Consider the following 20,921-nt stretch of genomic DNA (forward strand, 5'->3'; position numbering starts at 1 on the left):
CATGGGTCTGGGGATGTGGGGTGCACCTACGATTAGATGGTCATGACAGTGGTGATTTGAGGCTAGGCTGAAGTAGGCAAAAGCATGGGAATGAGGCCAGCATGTTCATCGCTTTCCTCATAGGCAATTAGGTGTTGCTGGGTATAACTCTTGGCTATCCTTAATAAAATTAAAGGTCTTACTGTGCTGGGTCAGCACTGCTGTAATGTCCTACAGTGCTGCTACTTTTACTGTTCGTTGGCCTTTTTTGTTACAGGCTCACTGAGATAAAGCTGCTTCTCACTCATGGTATTGTGTGTGTTGCTGGAAATGCTCGGTGTGATCGCTGCAGCCATCGCGTGTTTCCTCCCTGCCTTCCCCCATTGTTTGAGCTTTAAATATTTTCTTGTCTTTGATCATGGGATTCTACCCTTGATTAGGTTTCTGGGACTAGCCTTCATGAGGAAGCCCTGCTGATATTCCTGGACTTTCCTTGTTGTGGCTTTGTTTGTTTGTTTTACTTATTTGAAATACAAATAACATAGAAGCCTGGCATCCAGCAAAGAGCAGGAAATTCATTCAGGCTTTGAGCTGGGACTTGTGGAAATTGAAAGATATGACAAAGCATACAGGGATGACCACACATAAAAAGTACTCTTCCCCCCCCCCCCCCCCCCCCCTTTTTTTGGGAGCCTTTTCAAAGAAATAAAATTTGGGTTTTCACTCCAAATGCAAAATAAAATCTGCACATTAAATTCAGTCAGTAAAGTAATTCAAATTCTGGGAATGAATACCCAAGCAAAACCCATCCAAAACATTCCTTTTAATAGAATCTAGTGTTTGTTACCATAACAATCCTTTATATTTGTGTTGGGTTTTTTTGGGGGTGGGCAGAATTAGTGCTGTTTTAACATGACTCTACTGCCTGATTCAGGTGGTGCTAGTTTCCAGGGCCCCTCAAGCAAATTGGAGAAAGGGGGGAAAATCTGTATGCCTGGATTTTTATGATGCAGTTTAGTATCATAATAACTCGTTTAAGCTCTGGCTGTGTACTGCCTGTTATTTCCCTGGAAACTTATGCTTCATACTGAAAAGTACTACTTGGAAATAGCAATGTTAGAGTCTCTCTCCAGCTGAGGGGAGGCTTGCAGATGAGCAGGCAGAAGCCAGATAAGAGTAATCTATAGCTGTCGCTGCTTGACATTACTGACTTTTAAGAGATCCAAAAAAAAGTATGATTCCTCTTGAACAGGGGAAGAGAACAAGATGTTTCTGTAGTAACGAGATCATAAAAGAAAGAAAATTGCTTTTAAAGAATGGGTCTGATTTTTTTCCCCTTTTTCTATTTTGCTCCTATTTATAACTTAAGCTGCAGTTTTGCCATCAACTGCCTCTTGTGTAAGCATTTAATATTACCAAGATTTTCTGCAAATCTACTTTCGTTATAGTGATTTCTAGCCTACACATTTTGTTTTGTAATAACCACTGTTTCCTCCATCAAAAGAACAGAAGTTTTCTGAAATAAAAGGATAGTAGTATTCAGCGGTCCTATCTGAACTTGTCAGTTAAGGTCTTAGGTGCCAGTTCAAAACACTGAGGTTGGCATCAGTTGAGAAGATGACGGTGTCTCTTTCAGCGTACTGGGAGTAGATGAGTAGAAATGCTTTTTTTCAGTAGGCTTGGAACTAAAAACTGAAAAAGGCCTTTTGTTTTTAGATGCAGATTCAGGAGCGTGATAAACTTTACTACTTGGTAGCCTGGGAACTTGATTTTGTATGTTGCTTACAGAAGCATGAGCTTCTCTCTCTCCCCCTCCACCCCGATGCTATGATGAGCCTTTGAAAAATAAATGGGAACTGCCTGGTATGTGTCCTATGTGTCAAAAAATTTCTGTGTTTTCTAGACTTAAGTTCTTTTGCTTTTGAAAGGAGAATAATTTTACTTTTTTACCAGTGAGAGGAGGGGGAGGATTTTTGTAACCTTGCTCATGAGCTTCCCTGCGTTTTTAGAAAGACACTGTTCCTTGTCCTTTTCCCCAAGGTACTTAAACACCACTTTAATGCCATCACTAAATTGCAAGGGCAGCATGAAATGTAAGCTTTGACCTTAAAGGCTCTGTTTCTTTTGGTTTAAAAAAATAATCCCAGGATCTCTCAAAAACCTGTAAGGCTCAAAGGAGGCAACTCTTACGGCAAGTTACTAATAAAAGATGTACCTACTAAGAGACTTGTTTTACCCCTGTATATTTTGTCTTGCATGTTGTACTTTTGCCTAGCAATTTTGACAAAATGCAATACTGATTTCTGACTCTTCCACAAGATGATATTCCTTTATGGTACTGAGATAGTAGTTGCAAGTTTTTGGAGTAGTGTCCCACTCAAACTTCTTTTAAAAAAACTGTTCTAGTGGATAAAATGGAGAAGAAAGTAAAGAAGCTGCTGGTCTGAGTTTTGTTTTGCAACCCAGAGCACGACAGGGTGTAAAGGTGTGGCAGTTATGTTCTTTTCCATCCAGTAAAGCAGTTCAATTTGTTTGAGTTTGTAACACTGCGATGTAATCTAGTGAATACAGAATTAAGCAGATTGCTAATAAATTGCATTGTAACGTTGGATATTCCTGCTGTTTTGGCTGAGATCATAAGGCTTGTTGCATTCTTGCAGATAGCTGAACCAGCTCACTGCACACTAGGACCATATGGTCAAACTGGCGGAAAGGGCATTAGCCAGCCGTTAGGGCTGATTGAAGCCACGCTGGTAGTCTAGAGACAAACGATAGAGACAGTCAGGCGATAAACAGCAAATGGAAGGTTATAAAATGCCACCCAGCTAGTGAGGAGCAGTGGGAGTTGGGAGTATGTTCAAGGGCTGATAGACATAACGCGGTATTGTAGGCTGGCTGGAGGGAGTTGCTCATCTTCCCAGCCCTGTCGCTTTTGCAGCTGCTCTGCAGCTCCTCCCTGCACTGGCCATATTGCTGGGGGAGCAGCACGTAAGAACGTATCTGAATGCTTAGCAATGTTTGTGGCTACTGTGGCACAGTTAGGAGGACTCTTCATGTTGAGGACAAGCAGTATGAATGGGTATTTGATCTCTGCTCGTGTTTGTCAACAGTAACTGGAGCATTGGATACAGAATTTTATTTCGATCATTTATTTTACTATGCCCAGTTTCTCCAAGCATGAACATTTGCTCTTCAGTTACCAACAGGTTAAATTGCTGTATTTATAGTTAAATAAAATATTACGGAGATGCATTTTTCAGCCCTGGAAATGTCAGGTTAGAGAGATGAGCAGAAAAGGTTGCAAGTCACAAAATTACGTACTTTTGGTCATCATCTGACTGGGATGAGGGCACTGTACAGCAGTTTGGTATGGTACTGCTGTACTGGGGCAACAGCCATTTAGCCGATGCCAGCCTTTTCTTGGAGTGACCTCTTGAATGGAGATGCTGCTTGAATATGTGAAGGAACCAGAAGGAGCACAAGGTAACTTGTGTTCCCTGTGGAGAAATCTGGAGGCATAGTTGCTAATGCTGACTTTTGCAGCGATTTTTTTGTTGGTGTTACATAAGATACCAGAAAAATAGAATTTTGTTGTCATGTTAAATTTAAGGAGTGGGGGTGGTGGTGGGGGAACAACAAAGCTTTTGATCTTTCTTTAGTAAACAGGAGACTGGTTACAGAATGTAAATGTTTATCTTGGATGATGCTATAAGTAGTACATTTCTTTCTCTCTCCTCACAGATAAGGACAAAAACCAAGTTAGTCATCAAGATGCACATAATTTCTAAGATGTTTTTGTCCTGCTGTAAGTTGCTCGTTTTGGGGATCAACAGCAGTGTAACGGTTGTCTTATTTTTCCACAAACTATGACTGATGCAATGCTGCAAAGCCATTTGAGGGAGTACTAGCACACAGATTTAAAGCCTTCGTTGGTCTGCTGAAGACTGAGTAAAACATTCAAAGAAATAGCATTTCCTGAGTGGACGAGTAGCTTTCTGTGCTCTTAGGTCTCTTTGGTGTTTGTCAGTAGACAATGACTGGTCACCCCTAAGGTAATTGCATTTTAAAAGATGGATGTTGGATGAAGAACTCAGCTAAAAAAGCATATATTACTCAAATAAGCATACTGTTTATGTAGGATGGATTATGATGAATTATATTTCAACATTTGAAATTATGAAAAGGTTAAATACTCAAAGAATATTAATGGTAGTTCAGGGATGAGACTAGCTCAGTGGGAAAAATAGCTTATGAAAGAAATTATTTTCCAAATATCTTCCTCAATATTATTTTTTTTTTCTGTTCTGGTATGATTTTGTTGCTAAAGTGCCCTCCGAGGTGTGGAGTCCTGAATGAGAGTGGTGTTCTTGGGAGAAGGATTGCCTCGTGATGGGGATGGGCCAGGGGAGTGCTGAGGGAGAAGTCTCATGGATGCTTGTGCTGTTCTTACTCTGCATCTCCAGCTCGTTTGGGCTGTTCTCTGGCATATGCCCAGGACCACATCAACTGCTGCTGTGCTGGTGGCATGGGAAGCTTCCTCATCACCTCTTGCTCAGTGGCCTGCACCACCACCCTGGCCCTTGTGGAGCCTGGTGGGCCCTGCATACTGGTTCCACCATTAGCCCAAGAAGCATTCAGGAGAGCATGTGCCTCTTCCTTGGCATAGGAGCCACTGTCCTCTGCAAAAACTTTACTTAAAAGCAAAATTCAGACAACACTTAAAACTGCTGAAATTGTTTCTTTTTATCAGCTGCCTTTGTGGCTTTGAGGACATTGAATTGGACCATCTGTCTTAAAGGGAATGCTGCTCATTGCCCAAAATCTCTACAGGTGACCGTTCCTTGTGTCTTCACCTTGGCAGCCATGCATTGCAGAATACAACCAGATAAAATAAGTGATGGGAAGAGGCAGCTTTCTATAGCCTCACAGATCCACACTGGCCTCTTGAGTGGACTTGTTTGGGGAGGGTTTGCTCAGGGAAGCTGCTTTGATGCCACTGCAAAAATGAGTTTCAGTACTGAAGGCTAATAGCGTTATTATTTCTTTCCCCTCACAGATGAGTGCAAACTGATTCTTTCTTAGGGACATAAAAGTCTTGATTCTGCTTCAGCATACAGGTTGTAGAGTGGGAAATAAAATTCAGGGGAGAGTGACTGCTAGTTAGTGTCTTAGTTTTGGGAAGATGTAGCGTTTGTATTTGGGGCTGGTGAGCACCAGTCCAGGGCCTGCTGATGGCAGTGGAAAAACTGTTCGCTTTTTGGGCTTTGGATTACTCCAGATTTTTTTGTACCCATACCTCCTGTGGGAAGTGATATATCCTTCCTCTGTTATTTCGTCAACCACATGGGTTACACCTGGTTGACCAACAATGTGCCTTAAAGGAGATCCCATCGGTGAGTGCACTAATTGCCACTCGTGGAGGGGGGAGAAGCTATTGCTTTGTGGCACCTCCTGCTTGGCCGGAGTCTCACTGACCCTGGCTGCGCGCCAGAGTCACCTTTTATTAAAGCTGAATCGAAGCAATGTCTTTGGCAGGAGGTTGTTGGGAGGTTAAGCATTTGTACCATGTTATTAGTGATGATGGTGTAGGGATTTGCATAAGATCGAGCTGGGTGGTCTGTGGAGGTGCTGGTGGTGTTGGGGTGAGCATCGCGTGGTGGCTGTGGCTGTCCGTGAGCAGTGGTGGCCGAGGCGCGTGGCGGGCGCTGTGCCCCCTGCAGCAAAGCCACTCATGACATCTCTCAAGGGAACAGATGAACGTTTCCTGTAAATACATGTACTGGAAACATCTGCCCAGCACAATGAATTAAAGGATTTTTCTTGATGTGCTGTCTGACCCCGTATGCAGAGAAGCTTCAGTGCTCTGTTTTCCTCATGACTTCCCCATCTTTTTCTTAAGTTGTCTTTTCAGCACACTCTTCTGAAGCTGGAGCTGTGAGGATGGACTGGATCTTGCTTCCCACATCTGTCCCAGCAGCTGTACTGCTTCCTGCCATGAATCATCTGAAATGCACTTTTTTTTTTAATTGTTTTATTTAAGGGTGAAGGCATATTTGTTTTCCTGAAGCCACAGACTAACCTCGACAGTCTGGCAGCCAAGCCCTAAATGGGGGCTGGGGTGCGCAGGTGTTCGGAGGAAGGAAGGGCACCATCGGTGGTGGTCACGGGCATGCCCGGAGCAGAGCTTCTTTCCTGGTGGGCTTTGGCTGTGGTCAGAAGAACTGCAAACTTCATTGCTTCTTGGAGAGCTGCAGCAAAATGTCTCTGTTTGCATGTCAGCGTCAAACGTGCCATTCTGGCTCTCAGAAGTTCATTGCTGCAGCTAACCAAGTGCCAATTGCCAAATTATGTTGGGGGAGAGGGGCATGATCTTTTGTCTGAGAAGTCTTGGCCATATTTTTGGATCCTTTCTGGGGCTGATGTTTGTGGTTTTATTTTCCAGACCTCATTGATTGCATGTATTTCAATTCTAGCAGTCCAAAATAAGGCATTTTTTTGTCCTGAGAAGCTGAGGATGTATAGTTCCTCCAACTTGAGAGGTTACTGTATTTCACGTGGAGATGAAATCCAAAATCCGCCCCCTCAGTTTTGTCTTTTAAAAAAACACTCCAAAAAAACCCCAACCCAAAATCACATTAACTACAAACTTGTTAAGCAATTTTTTTTTTCCTTGTTAATTTTTCTAGGGAAACGTCAGATTCACCACTTGGGAAACCAGCTTCAACTCAATCAACATTGTCTGGATACTGCCTTTAATTTTTTCAAGATGGCTGTGAGCAAACACCTCACCCGGGGGAGAAAGATGACCCACGTAATTGCTGCATGCCTCTACCTGGTGTGTAGGACAGAAGGAACTCCTCGTATCCTTTCATGCTTAAATAAATAAACCACACTTTTAGCAAGTCAACTATCCCAGTTAGACCTTGTTTCAGAATTTGAAAAGGTAAGTGTTTAGGAGCTAACTCTGTCTCTGTTGGTTTTTGTAGAATGAAGTGAATGGGAGTTTTTCCTGTATGTGGTTCAAGTAAAATTTTTCCTTTTCTCAACGTGCAATACTTATTATTTACAAGGAGCTTATAAATGTCACTCTGCCACACATCAATAACCCTAAATTTCTTCTTTCTCAACATTTTCTTCTAGTGTAAAGTTGCACTTTTCCTGTGCTTTGCTAGGGATTATTTGTTCCTGGTGTATGTTCTGTTTTGTTTTCCTTTTTTAAAACAAATGAAAATTAACCTCAAGCCTTCTGCAGTGTCAGCATTAAAGAACAGATATGAGTTCTAGTGGGTTTCCCATCAAGATGCTTGGATTACCTTCTTTTAATGCTTGTGGGAAGGACAGTATTGCTCCCATTTTAGTTTTGGGGAAAAAGCATTTGATAGATTCTGAAATTTGCTCAAAAATCATACAGGAGATCAGTGGCTGGAGGTGGGACTGCACACAGGCCAGATTTGCAAGTGAGTACTCCTTGCTCCAAGTCAGCTCTGTTTTTGTATTGTGGAAAGAACTTCATTAAAATCTATGTAAGCTTTAAATACTGATGACCATCCAAATTTGTTTGGGTTATAGTTTTTTCTTTTATGTTGTCTTTCAGTTGCTGGGATTTGGAGTTCAATATCAAACAATTCTGTGTTATTTTAGTTCTTTTCTACTTTAAAGCTATATGTGCATATCGTCAGTATTCTGTTCAGTTTGATGCTTTCTCTAGGTTGCTGTTCTCATTCTGTATTTTACCAGTCGAACAGCTTAGCTTTCCTTTTAAGATTGAGATTATGTTTTTGTTTTAGTTTTGGAAACTACATTCAGTATTCTAAAATTAGTGCTTTCTGATAGTGGCTGTGGTCATTGCATTTCATGGTTAAAAAACAAAACTGGTTTTGCAGGAATAATGGAATTAAAAGGAAGACTTGCCTATTACATCGGTCTCTTCTAATGTATAGTCTCTGTGTGAACTTTGAACAGTATATTTATCATATACCATAAAGACTCTGTTGATTTAAAAGCATTACCAACATTTTTTTTATGCCCATGTCACATTTTCAAAGTAATTTATTTACAGTCGTTATTTGATACTACTGAGTGATAGCCTAGCTGTAATACATAAATCCATTTTCCCCCACTAGTAGTGACAAAAAAGCATTTGAAGCAGTATAAGCTGTAAGAGGCAAATGGGTACATTTAATGTAGCATCCATCTGTGCAGCAAGTATGACTAACTTTTCTAGCAAAAAAACCAAACCCATCCTTTGCTTGCTTAATATCCTTCTTTAAAGTATTTCAGTGTGTATCTGTTATGTGCAAGATGTGCTGGTCTGGTTGACGCTTCATGAATACCTAAATTCATTTCCCAACTCTTTTCATTAAGTGGAGGTCTTCTGTGATACTTCACATAAAATACTAGGAGTAAAGTATGAATAAGACTGCAAAGTTTCTGTATCAGTATCATAAAGTATTTCATGTTCGTTTGTACAGTTACTGTGCCACCTGGGAATCAAGAAGTACTGGTGCATGACTGTATGGCTTGATTTTGGTAGTGTTGATTTTTTAAAAATCCATTAGATTACTTAATTTTGTCGTTGTTATTAAGAATTTAACTATGTTACTTTGGGAGAGTGAGTTCAGCTTCTGCCTGTGTTCTGCTGTTTGGATGGTAGTTTGTTTCTGGCTTGGTGGTGGGGGTTTTTAGGGTGGGTTTTTTTAATATTTAAAGCTCAGTGTGGCTTGAAAAACAAATCCCAAATAAACGATGGATTCTGAACACTGAAATACAAGTTCCTTTTCTGGTATCTTGTCTGTTCATTAGAAACTTAAAAACCTGAGAGCCACAGGTGCATATTGCTGACCCTTGCAATTAAAATACGCCTAAGCCTCCACAAATTAATTATGATGATCATTACCAGTGTGTTGTCAGATCTAGGCTGGAAACAAATACAATACAGAAATGCACTACAGGAGGCAGGAGTGTTCCCAGGGCCTTTGGTCCAGAGGGACCAAGAGCAGATGTAGAGGATGGCATGTGACAGGATGCTTTAGCAAGAGTGAAGGTGCACGTTCAGGGTAATAAGCTTGCAGTTGTTCTGGGTCTTCTAGAGAAGCCAGCAGAGGATGGCACCCAAAGAGGAGAAATATACTGCATAATATACACTGTACAAAGGTCGTACAGTATTTGTAACACTTCAGGATTTATATATGCTGCTAAGGAGATTTACTGAGTTTAAAACATGTGTTGTCGTTGTGTTAAATACAGAACTTCCACAAAGAAATTCGGGAGAAATTTAGAAAAGGAAGTTAAAGACTGAAGATTGGTGGGTGTATTGTAGAGGAAGGAGATAACGTGGAAGAAGTAGTGAAGGGCGGCAGTATTCCCAGAGCTCAGAGACAGCAGCCTTGGTTTTGGGTGGCCCAAATGAAGTAGTAGAGTGACTTGCAAGCCATAGAGACATGATCTGGGAATGCATTAGTCTCTGAAGTAGACGACAACATATTTCTTAAAAATAGTAGCAGGAGCAAAGTCTGTATGTGGCCTGGGGAGGGAGTGACAGTGGGGATGTAGTCAGGGGCTGAAGTGGCAAGGAATGTTGTGCTCTCTCCAGTGGCAGAACCAAAGGAGTGGGAAGTGTGTGGAGAGGGAAAACAGAATTTAATTGTGTCTGCAAGTTCAGTTTGAGGGAGTGGAATGTATTTATCTGACATGGATATCTGCTTATTCTTCTTTTTTCATAACGTACATGTCGCCAGCCAGCCTCTGTGAAAATGTGAAGAAAATTGTAGCCAAGTCTGGTGCAGTCTATGCTTGAATAAACCTCAGCCAGAAACAGGAAAACATTAAGTTCTCCTTGGTTCTCATGCGTTGTTTAATTAATGCAAAAATGCAAAATATTCCAGTAAAAAATCTTTTTAATCTGAAAAAAACAGCTCTAGAACTTAGAGAACAAAGAAGTTTATGCAGCTTTTATTGATAGATCTTTAGAAACTTTAATATATTATTTGAGATCTGAATTGATTTTAGATGTTTGTTTTTTATTAGCTTATTTGACACAAAACCCCACAATGCAGCAACTTTGACACAGCTTTTCATCTGCCTTGCTTATATTACTCGTCGGCATTAATGTTTTAAAGGGAAGATGGCTTACTAGCCATTAGCTGAATTTGGGAGGTTTTCCATCCTTTTGATGAGCTACCTATAAAAGCTTTAATTTATTATTCTCTTTATAAAATGTGTCTATATTATCAGTGTCAGAAGTAAAGGTATAATGCAAAAAATACATCTGAAGGAGATAGGGATTTTTAAATCCTCAAGTTTGATGGAACTGGTTGTTCCCCCCCTCCCAGGGGTTGAGGCAATGCTGAGCGTTTACAGTGACATCTGACTTCAGCTGGCACTGCCAGCGCTCTGGGCATTTCAAACTCAGGCTCTTAATTTGTTTCTTGGAATAGTAACAGTCCTCACTTGTTTCTCTTTAATGTTTTGAACAGCTTTTCCTCCCCTACATATGTCTGAATGGAAACAAAAGACTCTTTAGCTTGTCCTGCCATTCCCAAGGGAGAGAACTTGGGAAGAGCTGGGCAGGGTGTTTGAGTGACTTACGGGCTTGGCTGTAACCCGTGGCTGCCCTAGGGTCACTCAGGAACAATGAGAGCCTGGCCAGGATTTTCCAGGTGGGATGTCAGTTTGTTTTAATCAAGGAACATTTCATTCTGTTTGTAATCCTTTTTACTGTACACAACTGTTAGAACAACTGTACAACTGGCTGCTATTTTGTTTGTAAGATTTTCCAGTGCTACCACCCGGGTGTTTTTTTTTTTTTTTACAGCAACATGGTAAATGTCTTTTATCCCACACAAATGCACCTTTATTTTACTGATTTGTTATTTTCCTTTGAAGCTCTCTGGAAAATGCACCCTTGTAAACCAAATCCTGTCTTGTTAGAGAATAGTAAACAAAACCTTTCCCACATGAGAAGAGTCCTCACAAAGTTGCCTCGCCAGCTATCTTGTGTAAATATTCCTCTGTTTGCCTTTCAGGAAGGTTTTCCCCCCCCTCCAGTAAAGCTGATCAGTCTCGATGCTGGGGGGGGTTGCCGAGCCCTTCCCACCGCCCAGGGCTGGAGCAGCCCCCACAGGCTGAGGTTGCTCAGGTTATTCAGGTGGTCTTCAGCAGCTTTGTGTGGTGTCAGAGGAGAGAGGTGGGGTCCTCCTGGGGTCAGTCCAAGGCAGCCATGGGAGGCCTCTCTTCCAAGTTGTTTGCAGAAGAACCTTTCCATTAAATGTCGAATTAAAATAACATCTTAAATTTGAGCGCTGGGAGCAGAAGGCTGACAGGAGAAAGTTTGGTGCCTTGGTGGCTTTTATGTGTAAACTTGCACTGGGTGGGAAAGCATAAGGCGCTTTTCCTCCCCTGCTTCCTCTGCCCTGTGAACCTCCCTTTTGTTTGAGGGCATTGCAGGATCCCAGCAGGCAAGAAGGATTTAGGAAAAAAAATAAAAATGGGCATCTCCTCACTGAATGGGGCAGTACTTTGTTATTTCCTATTTGTCTGAAGTACTTGTGCTTTATTGCCAAGCTATTTGAATGGCTCTTGGGTTAATGTGTTTATTTTCATGTCACAGTAAGGGAAGTTGCAAGTATTTATCTTCATTTCCAGGTGCAGAACTGAGACTGTGACACATTCGAAGTTACCCAGAAAATCTGTGATGGAGTAAGGAACTGGTCTCTTTAATCCTAGATTAGGCAGCAGTTCCTGAGCCTTTCTGCCTTGCTGGCCTTTGCAAGTTCAGTTCGGCTGGTTTCCTCTCGAGCATTAGCAGGCTCTGTTGGCTTCCATACTGTCTTGGGAAGCTTTGTATAACCTTGCCATGAGAGCCTTTGATGGATACATTCTTTGTTTCCCTACTAACACTTCAAGGTCTGTCTTTGCAAGGAAAAGGGCAAGACTTCCTTTTTTATTAGAAATGAAAAATTAGATCTCCATCAATCTTTTGACCTCTACTAAAACTTCCTGGAGCCAGCAGGCCCTAGTGTTCCCAATTAAAAAGTTACCTTTTGAAATTTAGGCTTTAATCAACAAAGTTTTAGAGCTCTGGTCAGGGAAGTTAATAAAACCAGTTTCTATTTCTCTTTGGTTAAGGACTTCCTTTTTAGCAACTGACCTTTTACTTTTGATTAAATAAAGTTGCATTCAAAACGTTTTGTTCAAGTGTTGAGTATGACAAGGACATAAGAGATTAAAAATGGTTTTTAAATTGCAGTTAAAATAGAATATTTACCAAAGCAAATTACTTTATTTCATTTCACCAGATTTTTTTTTTTTTGTGTGTGTGGTAAAGGACGCCAAGAACTTTCTTCATAGAAGGTTGAATAGAATAGATTATGTTCAGTTGGAAGGGACTTGCAACGATCACATAGTCCGACTGCTTCAGGGCTGACCAAAAGTTAAGGGCATTCTCCAAACACCTCTTAAACACGGACAGGCTTGGGGCATTGACCACCTCTCTAGGAAGCCTGATCCAGTGTTTGATCACCCCCTTAGTAAATAAATGTTTCCTAATGAAGCATTTGCTTGGGCTTGAAGTCTTGGGAAAGCCTTGTCCATTTCAAAATGAAGTTTTAAAATTGGAATGCTTTTGAGGGGATAGATTTTGGCTGTGAGAGTTTCAATCTGTTAATGAAGAATGGCCGTCTTAAGTCGGGTGTGGCTGGTGTTGCCCCATGTTATTTGCATCTATTGCCAAATAGTTCATGTGTTTGGTTATGCTTGGCTTGTGTGATCGTGCCCATTTGGTACCACAGGAGAAAATGCTGGAGACATAGCAAAGAGGGCAGCCAGGGACAGCAATAGAAATTTAATTTTAGCACCTTAATTTCTCCCCGTCATCTGTTCCTCCAGCCAGGGTTGGAACTGCTGAATTTCAACAGCAAGGCTCATGACCTGAAGCCTGTATATCCAGTCTCCTTTTCCGTGGAGTGAAGGAGAATCATGCAACTGGCAGTACTGCCCCACAGGTTTTTTTCATATGAAGAGGTACATCTAAAGCAAGCATGCTGCTGAGAGAATGAGGTCTTTTATGATTCCTGTTGGTGGGGAAGTAAAACTTTCCATGTTCTTGTTGATGTTGTATGCTGCATTGCGTGGCTTCATGCTCTTCCCCACTGCACCCCCTCACTGCAGGGGCTGCTCCCGGCTGTTGCCCTGTGCTCACAGGTGGGCAGCGCTGGGGCAGTGAGGCTGGAGGAGTCGGGGCTGTGTCACTCTTGGGTATCTTGCCTGGCCTCCGGTTGTATTGCAGAAGAGCTTATGTTTCCCTAGGTCCAGTGTCATATCTGTCAGTCTGCTATGGATGTCTTTATACTATCTGAAGTGATGCTGGGTACTTGAGTTGTTGGGCTTGGATCTGGTGGTTTGCAGTGTCTTTTAAAGAGAATTGCCTCTTGAGAAAAAAATAACCTGAAGCTTTTCAAACTGGTTGTATGGCCCTGCACCTGGGGGACAGGGCTGGGGAGATGGTTAGTGGTCCTCAGGTTCTCCTCTTGTCTCTTGGTGGAGGAAAGCCATAAACCTTACTTGTACATGACTCGGATGTGGCAGGACAATAGTGAGCATGATTGCTGACTACCATTATCCTGCAGGGTGCCTGGTTGCTGAAAGTCATCGAAGCTTTCCATGGGGAGACTGTAATTTTACCGTGGAGATTCAGTACTTGGGTGATTTTCTTTGTTCCTTTAAGATTCCAGAAATATAAAAGAGGAAAGGAACTTTGCATTGTGCTGTGTGTCAACTCAACATCTTACTGTTTAAATCCTTGTACTAAGTGCCCATTATGGATGCTTCAGGGAGGGAGGGGAAAAGCTGCTGTAAGTGCAGTAGTGATAATTGACCCACTTAAGAGAGCTGCTCTAATTTTGCATGTTACAGCATCCTGGAAATTCAGATAAGAATGTTGATCTCTCCAGCTAATAGGATTTCTAAATATATCATCCAAAAGAAGCAGGAGGACCGTAATTTTGCATGTGTGTGTGTGTTCAGGCTGATGTTTTGTTTAAGAATTGCACACTCTGAAAATCTGCTTTTCTGTTAACTTGTTACTAACTCTGGATTAAAATAGTGTTTGACCTCCGGTGCTGGCAAGGAAAGACCTGATCCTGCCCCATTGAATTTGCTGACGGAATTCTCACCAGCTTTTGTATAGAGGAGTGAGCAACTTTTTTCCCCTCAGGATGTTGGTACCCAGCAGGTGGCTCAAATTGTCAACTTTTCCATAATGTAGCATTAAACAAAGTATCTGTAGAGATAGAAAGGTGGCAAGGGTCACAAGATGGCCTATCAGGATTATAGATTTCATCTGGTTTTGATATTTTTGTTTGCTTTATTCATTTAAAGGAAATTTTGAACAGTGAAGGTCAAAATAATCCTCTTCTGAAATTTGACTGCAGAAATACTTTATTGTTTTACAGAGCAGAGGGTTTTAAATCCCTCTAGGCAGCTGTTTTTCACATCAGTGGGTCTGACTGCTGAAAACCATGGAGTTTGCGCTCAATAGAGCTGTTGCACCTAGATTGTTTTAAATTTTGAGATCCTTTGGCCTTGCTTATCATACCTTTCAGTGCTGGGACAAAACCAGGCATCACAGCCCCCCTTTGAAAAGAAGGGACAGGCTTTACTCTGTAGGCTTCTGGATTAGGTCCACTGAAGCCTTTGTCAGCGTGGGCTTGGATTACATTATGGGCAGGTAGAAAAGGTGTTTATTGCTTGGCAGTCCTGTGTTCCGTCACCATGTCAGGCCTTGTGCAATGCAGAAGTACTTACAGAAGAGGCATCTGAGCCAGTTTTTTAATGCATGTAATAATGGTTTGTTATTGCATACATACAAAAATAATAAATTCATTGCATGGTCTGCCCCTCTTAGTAATTACGTTCCAGTTTGGGGTTTCTGAACAGTTGAGACATTTGAACACTGTCATGGTGAAGATGCAACAAGGAAAGAGACAGAAGCAGGGAACGATAGAGCTACAAAGGGATCAGTAATACTAGAGTAAAAATAGGAGGGGCAGCCCTTGCCCTGAGAGGGGGTGATGCTATGAGACACGGTGACAGAGACATGGGAACTAATGAGGGGAATGAAGGCAGGATGAGTTCTGGGTGATGGGTGGGAAATGTGATGGCAGAAGTCTCCTTCCAGTGAAATAAATACAAAGGAGGGACGATAAGGAAGGGGATCACACCTCTGATGTCTTTGACCTTCAGTGATCCTTGCATGCTTGTGAAAATAAATATTTAACAATCTTCTTAAAGCTTGTTTAAAAGAGGAAATAATTAGGTGGACTCTCTGCTTAATTCAGAAGTTTATCTCTGCATCTGAATTTTGGTGCTTAGGTTAGCAAAAACAGCATAATTACTGGGTGGTGTTTTGACCTGATGGGAGCTAATACGTTGCAAACACCAGCTAAATAAAAAACCAGTGTGGTACAGCTGGTCATTGTGTAGCATCTTCTTGCTTTTGTTAGAGGATATGCTGGATGTGGTGTGGGATGTGGAGGAGACTCTTCCCTTTCCTTCCCTGCATGCCCACCCTCGCTTAAGAAAAGAAAAAAAACCATTACTATAGGCTTTGTTTAAATAAAACCTGGTAGCAAATATGATTGATGATTGATGCTTTTGATCCGGTCACTGAAAAATATACCTGGTTGTAGCCATCTTGATTTTCTGCATTTTAGAAGTCAATTAGAAAATGAAATGCTCTCCTTCATTAAAATAATTTTGAAGATTGTGTATTTGCATTTTAATGCAGTAAGAATGATGCCTTAGAAGACAAATTCATATTATTAGTTTGAGATCAGTAATGCAAAATAGGGTGAATAAAAGCCACCAGTGCTTTGAGACCTGTAAGCAGTTCTGTGCTTGCTATCTGCAAATAGTTTTAGCTTGAGGTCTTCTAAAACTGTGTCCACTTTCATCATATTCTTAAGTCTTATGCAGCTTTTTTCACCTTGCACTTTTTGATGTTGTAAGAACAAAGTGAATGCATATCTAAGAAACAATATTACCTTTTGAATTTGTTTTGGAAAGAACAGGATTCATTCTCATAGTTGGCCTGTCCTCCTACCTTGAAAGTGGTCTTGGTAATGACTTAACATCCTAATGAAGTGTAAGTCTTTTAAAAATTGGTAAAAGTCCTTCTCAAGAGCTGTCTTATTTCTTCAGATGTTTGTCATTGGGATTTTGTTTGCATGACATAGTCTTCACACACAAACTTCATACTGAAAAAGCTTCTCAATAAAAGATTTTTAGTGTTCTGTAATCTCATGTCAAGTAAAATTGTGAGCTGAGCCTTTTCTAATCTTTTCACTGTTAGCCTGCCTTTATGGTAAGTCCATGTCCTTCCTTGAAGGCAAAAGAGAATGTCTTTTAAGTTTAACTGCCAGACTGGCTCAGTATTGTTGTAAGTATGAATGATGTAATACTCGATCACATGGTGGTATGTCTGCTATTTTCTTCCCTTTGAGAGAGAGAGAATAATCTTTCCATCTTATCCAGTTTCAGCAGTCTGGGAAAACGGCAGCTTTAAATGAGACCCAAAACAACCAAAATCTTGATTTCTTCCAGAGCTTTGCTTTTGAAGCCAAATGTTCCCTGTGCCTTCTTTATTTTGACTTGCTAATTGGAAATAAGATGTTGAAGATAACGTGTGCTTTGAAGCTTGTGTATTGTGTATTTTATTTAGATTTAATCCTTTAAACATTTGACAATAAAACATAAATTGCGGAGCTCTCGTCTTTAGATCAGCTGTAAGTGGATCATTTTAAGTTTTCAACATCCTTCCAGTTTGGGAGAAACACAGTAGTCTCAGTGATGTTTTGACTGCATGTGTTGGTAAAGTGCTATGAGATTTGCTAATTGGTATTTTTAAATGGTGATATATAACTGTTTCTTCAATGAAGGAGCAGCTTTTCTGCCAAAAATCTTAGCTTATGCCTTGACAGGGAGTAGAAATCAGAATGCTTTTCATATTCCTTTTATATTTATTGGTAAGCAGGAAGGAATGATGAACTATATATATTATCATATTAGGAACTATTCATGATGAAAACCAAATTTTGGAAAAGGGGAAATACACAGACTGCCCACACTAACAGAATTTTTTGTCCAAAAATTTGTCTAATTTATGCTATAATCTTTTTAATATGAAGAGAAAATTGTGCAGTAAAAATGCATATTCAGCAACAGGACATGTAATAATTGAAATGTGAAAGTCTCTATTTCATAAAAAACAGAACTGCAAACTTTGCCTCTGTCTTATTGTTGGGAGAATTTCTTGCCTTATCTGTTTTACAATATTTTTCCTTCTATAATTGGTCCTCTTAACTTTTTATTGTGCTTGTAGAGAGCCTTTTGGCATTGCAGTTTCCAAGGGGAAACAAAGTTGTGATTGTCATTTCAGGTACTGTAATGTGTGGCACAATTCTGGGACAAAGAGCTGGTGTTTCAAGTTAGACTGTAGAAAATTTGAGAGGTTACCTGAACTTGCTAGTTCTGAGAAAGCACCACGGTGTCCTTGCTTTGCAAGGATTTTGTGCCTTTCTAGCTAACTTGCATTAAAAATACGCTACTTTTTTTTTTTTTTTTTTTTTTTCCCTTTTTCCCCCTCCCTAATGAAGCCATGGCTCCAGAGTAATGAAGTTCTGCCTATTCAGCTCCAAAGGTTGTGAAATTATAGATGCTGTTCTGTGACTTTTCCTGTCGGGTGAAAGAGCTGGGCTGTCTGAATTGAGAATATTTCTTTTGAAATTTGCCATTGAAATCACCAGTGGACCATCCTTGATCTCCAGGGAAATGAGGAAAGAAATGTAGAATAATTGTAAGTCATTACTAAAGAAGTTGTCTTTTAAAGAGACATCTGGAGGTTTCAGCTGCTGTGTCTCAGCTGGTACCTGAAATCAGAGAATGCTCTATTTTGTACTTATCTGGAGTTGAAAGTTTGGTTTTCCCACATGAGTGCTGTTAACTTCTGCAGAATCTAAGTTGAATTTTCTCTTCTGTATGAGAATTTCTGGTCCTTAAAGGATCAGTCTTCTAGAGAATGCAACAGATGGACTGCATCTGTGCTGCTGTCTCTGAGGGACTCCCAAATCACTGCATTCTTGTCACATCTGGAGGACCCAGTTCATTGCCAATAATTATTTCCAGCACGTATTCAGATTACAGTTTTTCGGTTGAAAAATATTTTTGTCAACGTTCAGTTTAATATTTATTATCTTCCACCTCAACTCTAAGCTCTTACTGTGACAGAGGAAAGCAACTCAAGTATTGGTTGCTCTTATATTAATTCCTCAGTCTTTGAACTGGTGGCTTCCGAGTCTCAGCTGTTTCTCATAGTCATTCAATGATGAAAGAAGAGAATACTCCAGTCCTTGGGTTTTGCTGGTAACATTGGCAGCCCTCCCAGTAGAGCTGAACTGGTCACTTTCCTCCTGTTGCAACTGGCAAAGTTGGGAGCACAATCGGGAGCCAAGAATGTGGGCTGAGAAGGTGGTATCCAGAACATGAGGACATCCCCCCCCAAAAGAGCTGCAAAAGAAGTATAATGATGGAAGTGTTTCATCCCAACAGTCCTTCCTACTGACAGGTTCATAGGATGGGAGGAAGGAGAATATAGAGTGTTTTCTGCCAGTTGTCCAGCAATCAGGTGTGGTACATACAGGGAAACGTTTATAGAGGCAGTGTATCTGAAGGTGATGAAATATGCAGGAGATAATCCAGAAAGCTTGTGCCATATGTAGGGTTGTGGAATAATTTCGACTGGAAGGGGCCTCTGGAAGTCAATTCTCCAGTTCCCCTGCTCATGTCCTCAGTAGATTGCTGAAGCCCTGCTCAGAGTGTTGGTTGTCTCTAGCAATGGACATGTCATACTCTCTCTGGGTTTTACCACCTTCTTGGCAAAGATTTTTTTTTTGTCTTAATATCTAATCAGATTTTCTTTTGCTGCAACTTGTATCTGTTACCTTTTTGTTCTGTGTGTGTGTGGCTGAGAAGAATTTGGCTCCATATTCTCTATACCCTCTCGTTTAAGTAGTTAAGACAGCATTAGATGTCCCCTGAAGCCTTCTCTTCTCTGGGCTGAACAAGCCCAGCTCTCAGCCATTTCTAGTATATCGCACACTCCAGCCCCTCAGCCACCTCAGTGGCCCTCCAGTCATCACTCCAGAGTGTTGGTGCTGCACTTAACCTAGACCTGAACATGGCACTCCAGGTGTAGCCTTGTAGGTAGTGAACAGAGGGGAATAACCATGTCCTTTGACTGCTGGCTGTGCTTTTGCTAGTACAGCTCAGTACATGTTTCACCTTTCTTGATGCAAAAGAGCATCCTGCTGGCTCCTGCTCAACTTGTCCGTGGGGACCTCCAGCTCCCTTTGTGCAAGCTGTTCCTTGGCTGGTCAGTCCCAGCCCGTACTGTAGCAAGGGGTTACTCTGTCTTGAGTCTTGCCTGTGAGACTTTTAAGAAGTTCAAAGACAGATACAGCTCCTGTCAGCCTGGTTCTCCAACTTGCCAAGATCCCTCTGAATGGCAGCCTCACCTTCTGACAGATTGAGCTGTATTGACTGCTCCCCAAGCTCGGTGTCAGCTGCATACTTGCCTAGGGCGCCTTCTGTCTTGCTGTCTCCTTGCTAATTGAGACAGTGTTGCCCCTGAGGGATGCCTGCGGTAACTGTCTGCTAGCTGGACTTTGTACTATTCATCACAGCCCTTCAAACTTGGCAGTCCAGCTGATTTTATGCTTACCTTCTAGGCCAGCAAGCCAAACCATAATGTCTCAACAATATGGCTTTAAGAACACCATGGCGGACCATGTCTTCAGCTTTGCTGAAGTCAAGATAAGCAGCATCCACCACAGTGCCAGTTTCCCCTGAGCCCATGTCAATCAGGGTGCCGAAGACTGATGGGTAGGTGACACTTTGCTCAGGGGTGCAGCTGAATTATCTTTCCACTTGGCAGTTTAAGTGTTTGGCTAGTGTTATAGTACGGAGAGTTTCTCTTTGCTCAGAGCCCAGAGTGATCCATCTTACGGTGGGTGACACAATGACAGGTGCTTATTGATATGTTTTTTTTAAATTATTGGGTTTTTTTTTTAGAGCTGGTGATTAAAGCCTCTTGCTGATTTGCAGGAAACCCAGATTTGCTTCTGTAAGGGGAGTTAAAAGCTGAGAGGGTAATCGGGGCCAAGCCCTGCCTGTTCTCCTTCTGAAGCTGTTGCTGCCGTGCAATCTGAAATGCAAGAATTGTGGGACCAGAAGAAAAGCAAATAAGTAGAAGCTTTTGTAGGTGAATGGCCAGGCTTTGAGAGAGGGTGTATACCTTGTTCAGCTTCTTTCTCTTAGGTTATTTCTGTGTCTGTCTTCGGTGTTTTTTTTTAACTGATGTATTTATTACATATGATTGTATTGACCTAATATGTAACCGGTCCTGCCAGTAGGACTGTAACTCCAGTTTGCTTCCTCCTAGCTGAGGGTCCTGGTGATGGAGGTATAGAATCTGTAGCATTTTATGAAGGTCAGTATTACAATCCCCATCTTCTGGGTGGAGAAACTGAGGCACAGAAGGGAAGCAAAATTACTTGCTCATCAAGGCAGTAGTAGGATGTAGATATGTTTGTGCTTCATGTGTGTCTATACCTCATACTGCTGCCTCCCACAACATAGGAGTCCTGTTCTACATACTGCTATTTGATTTTGCTAAGACCCTGGAATATACTTTTTCAAGTCTATTGGCTAAACCCCTTGGAATTTTTAGCTAAAATTGTGAAGAGGAGCAAGTTCTCCAGGCTCACTAGCCATGGTGTCGTACTGAGCTTGTTATCAAAATCCTAGGCTGATGGGAAAAAAAGTTGTCATTCTTGAAAGCCTTGCAAATAAGACACAATCAGCAAGCAGCTGTAAACACAAAACCCACA

The 20,921-nt window shown here is 41.4% G+C and overlaps 1 protein-coding gene across 2 annotated transcripts in view; it reads left to right on the forward strand.

Moving 5' to 3' along the window:
- BRF1 (BRF1 RNA polymerase III transcription initiation factor subunit) overlaps positions 1–20,921 on the forward strand; it is a 175,809-nt gene that overhangs the window by 38,397 nt on the left and 116,491 nt on the right. Inside the window, exon 3 of one of the 2 annotated variants that reach the window (XM_055802849.1) lies at positions 6,666–6,839. In XM_055802849.1, coding sequence (XP_055658824.1) covers positions 6,666–6,839 — 174 coding nt within the window. Of the gene's footprint in view, positions 1–6,665; positions 6,840–6,860; positions 7,437–20,921 lie in introns of those variants that run through there. The other variant, XM_055802855.1, reaches the window with a different exon arrangement.

The sequence above is a fragment of the Falco peregrinus genome, chromosome 1, assembly GCF_023634155.1.
Source record: "Falco peregrinus isolate bFalPer1 chromosome 1, bFalPer1.pri, whole genome shotgun sequence".
Lineage (NCBI taxonomy): Eukaryota > Metazoa > Chordata > Aves > Falconiformes > Falconidae > Falco > Falco peregrinus.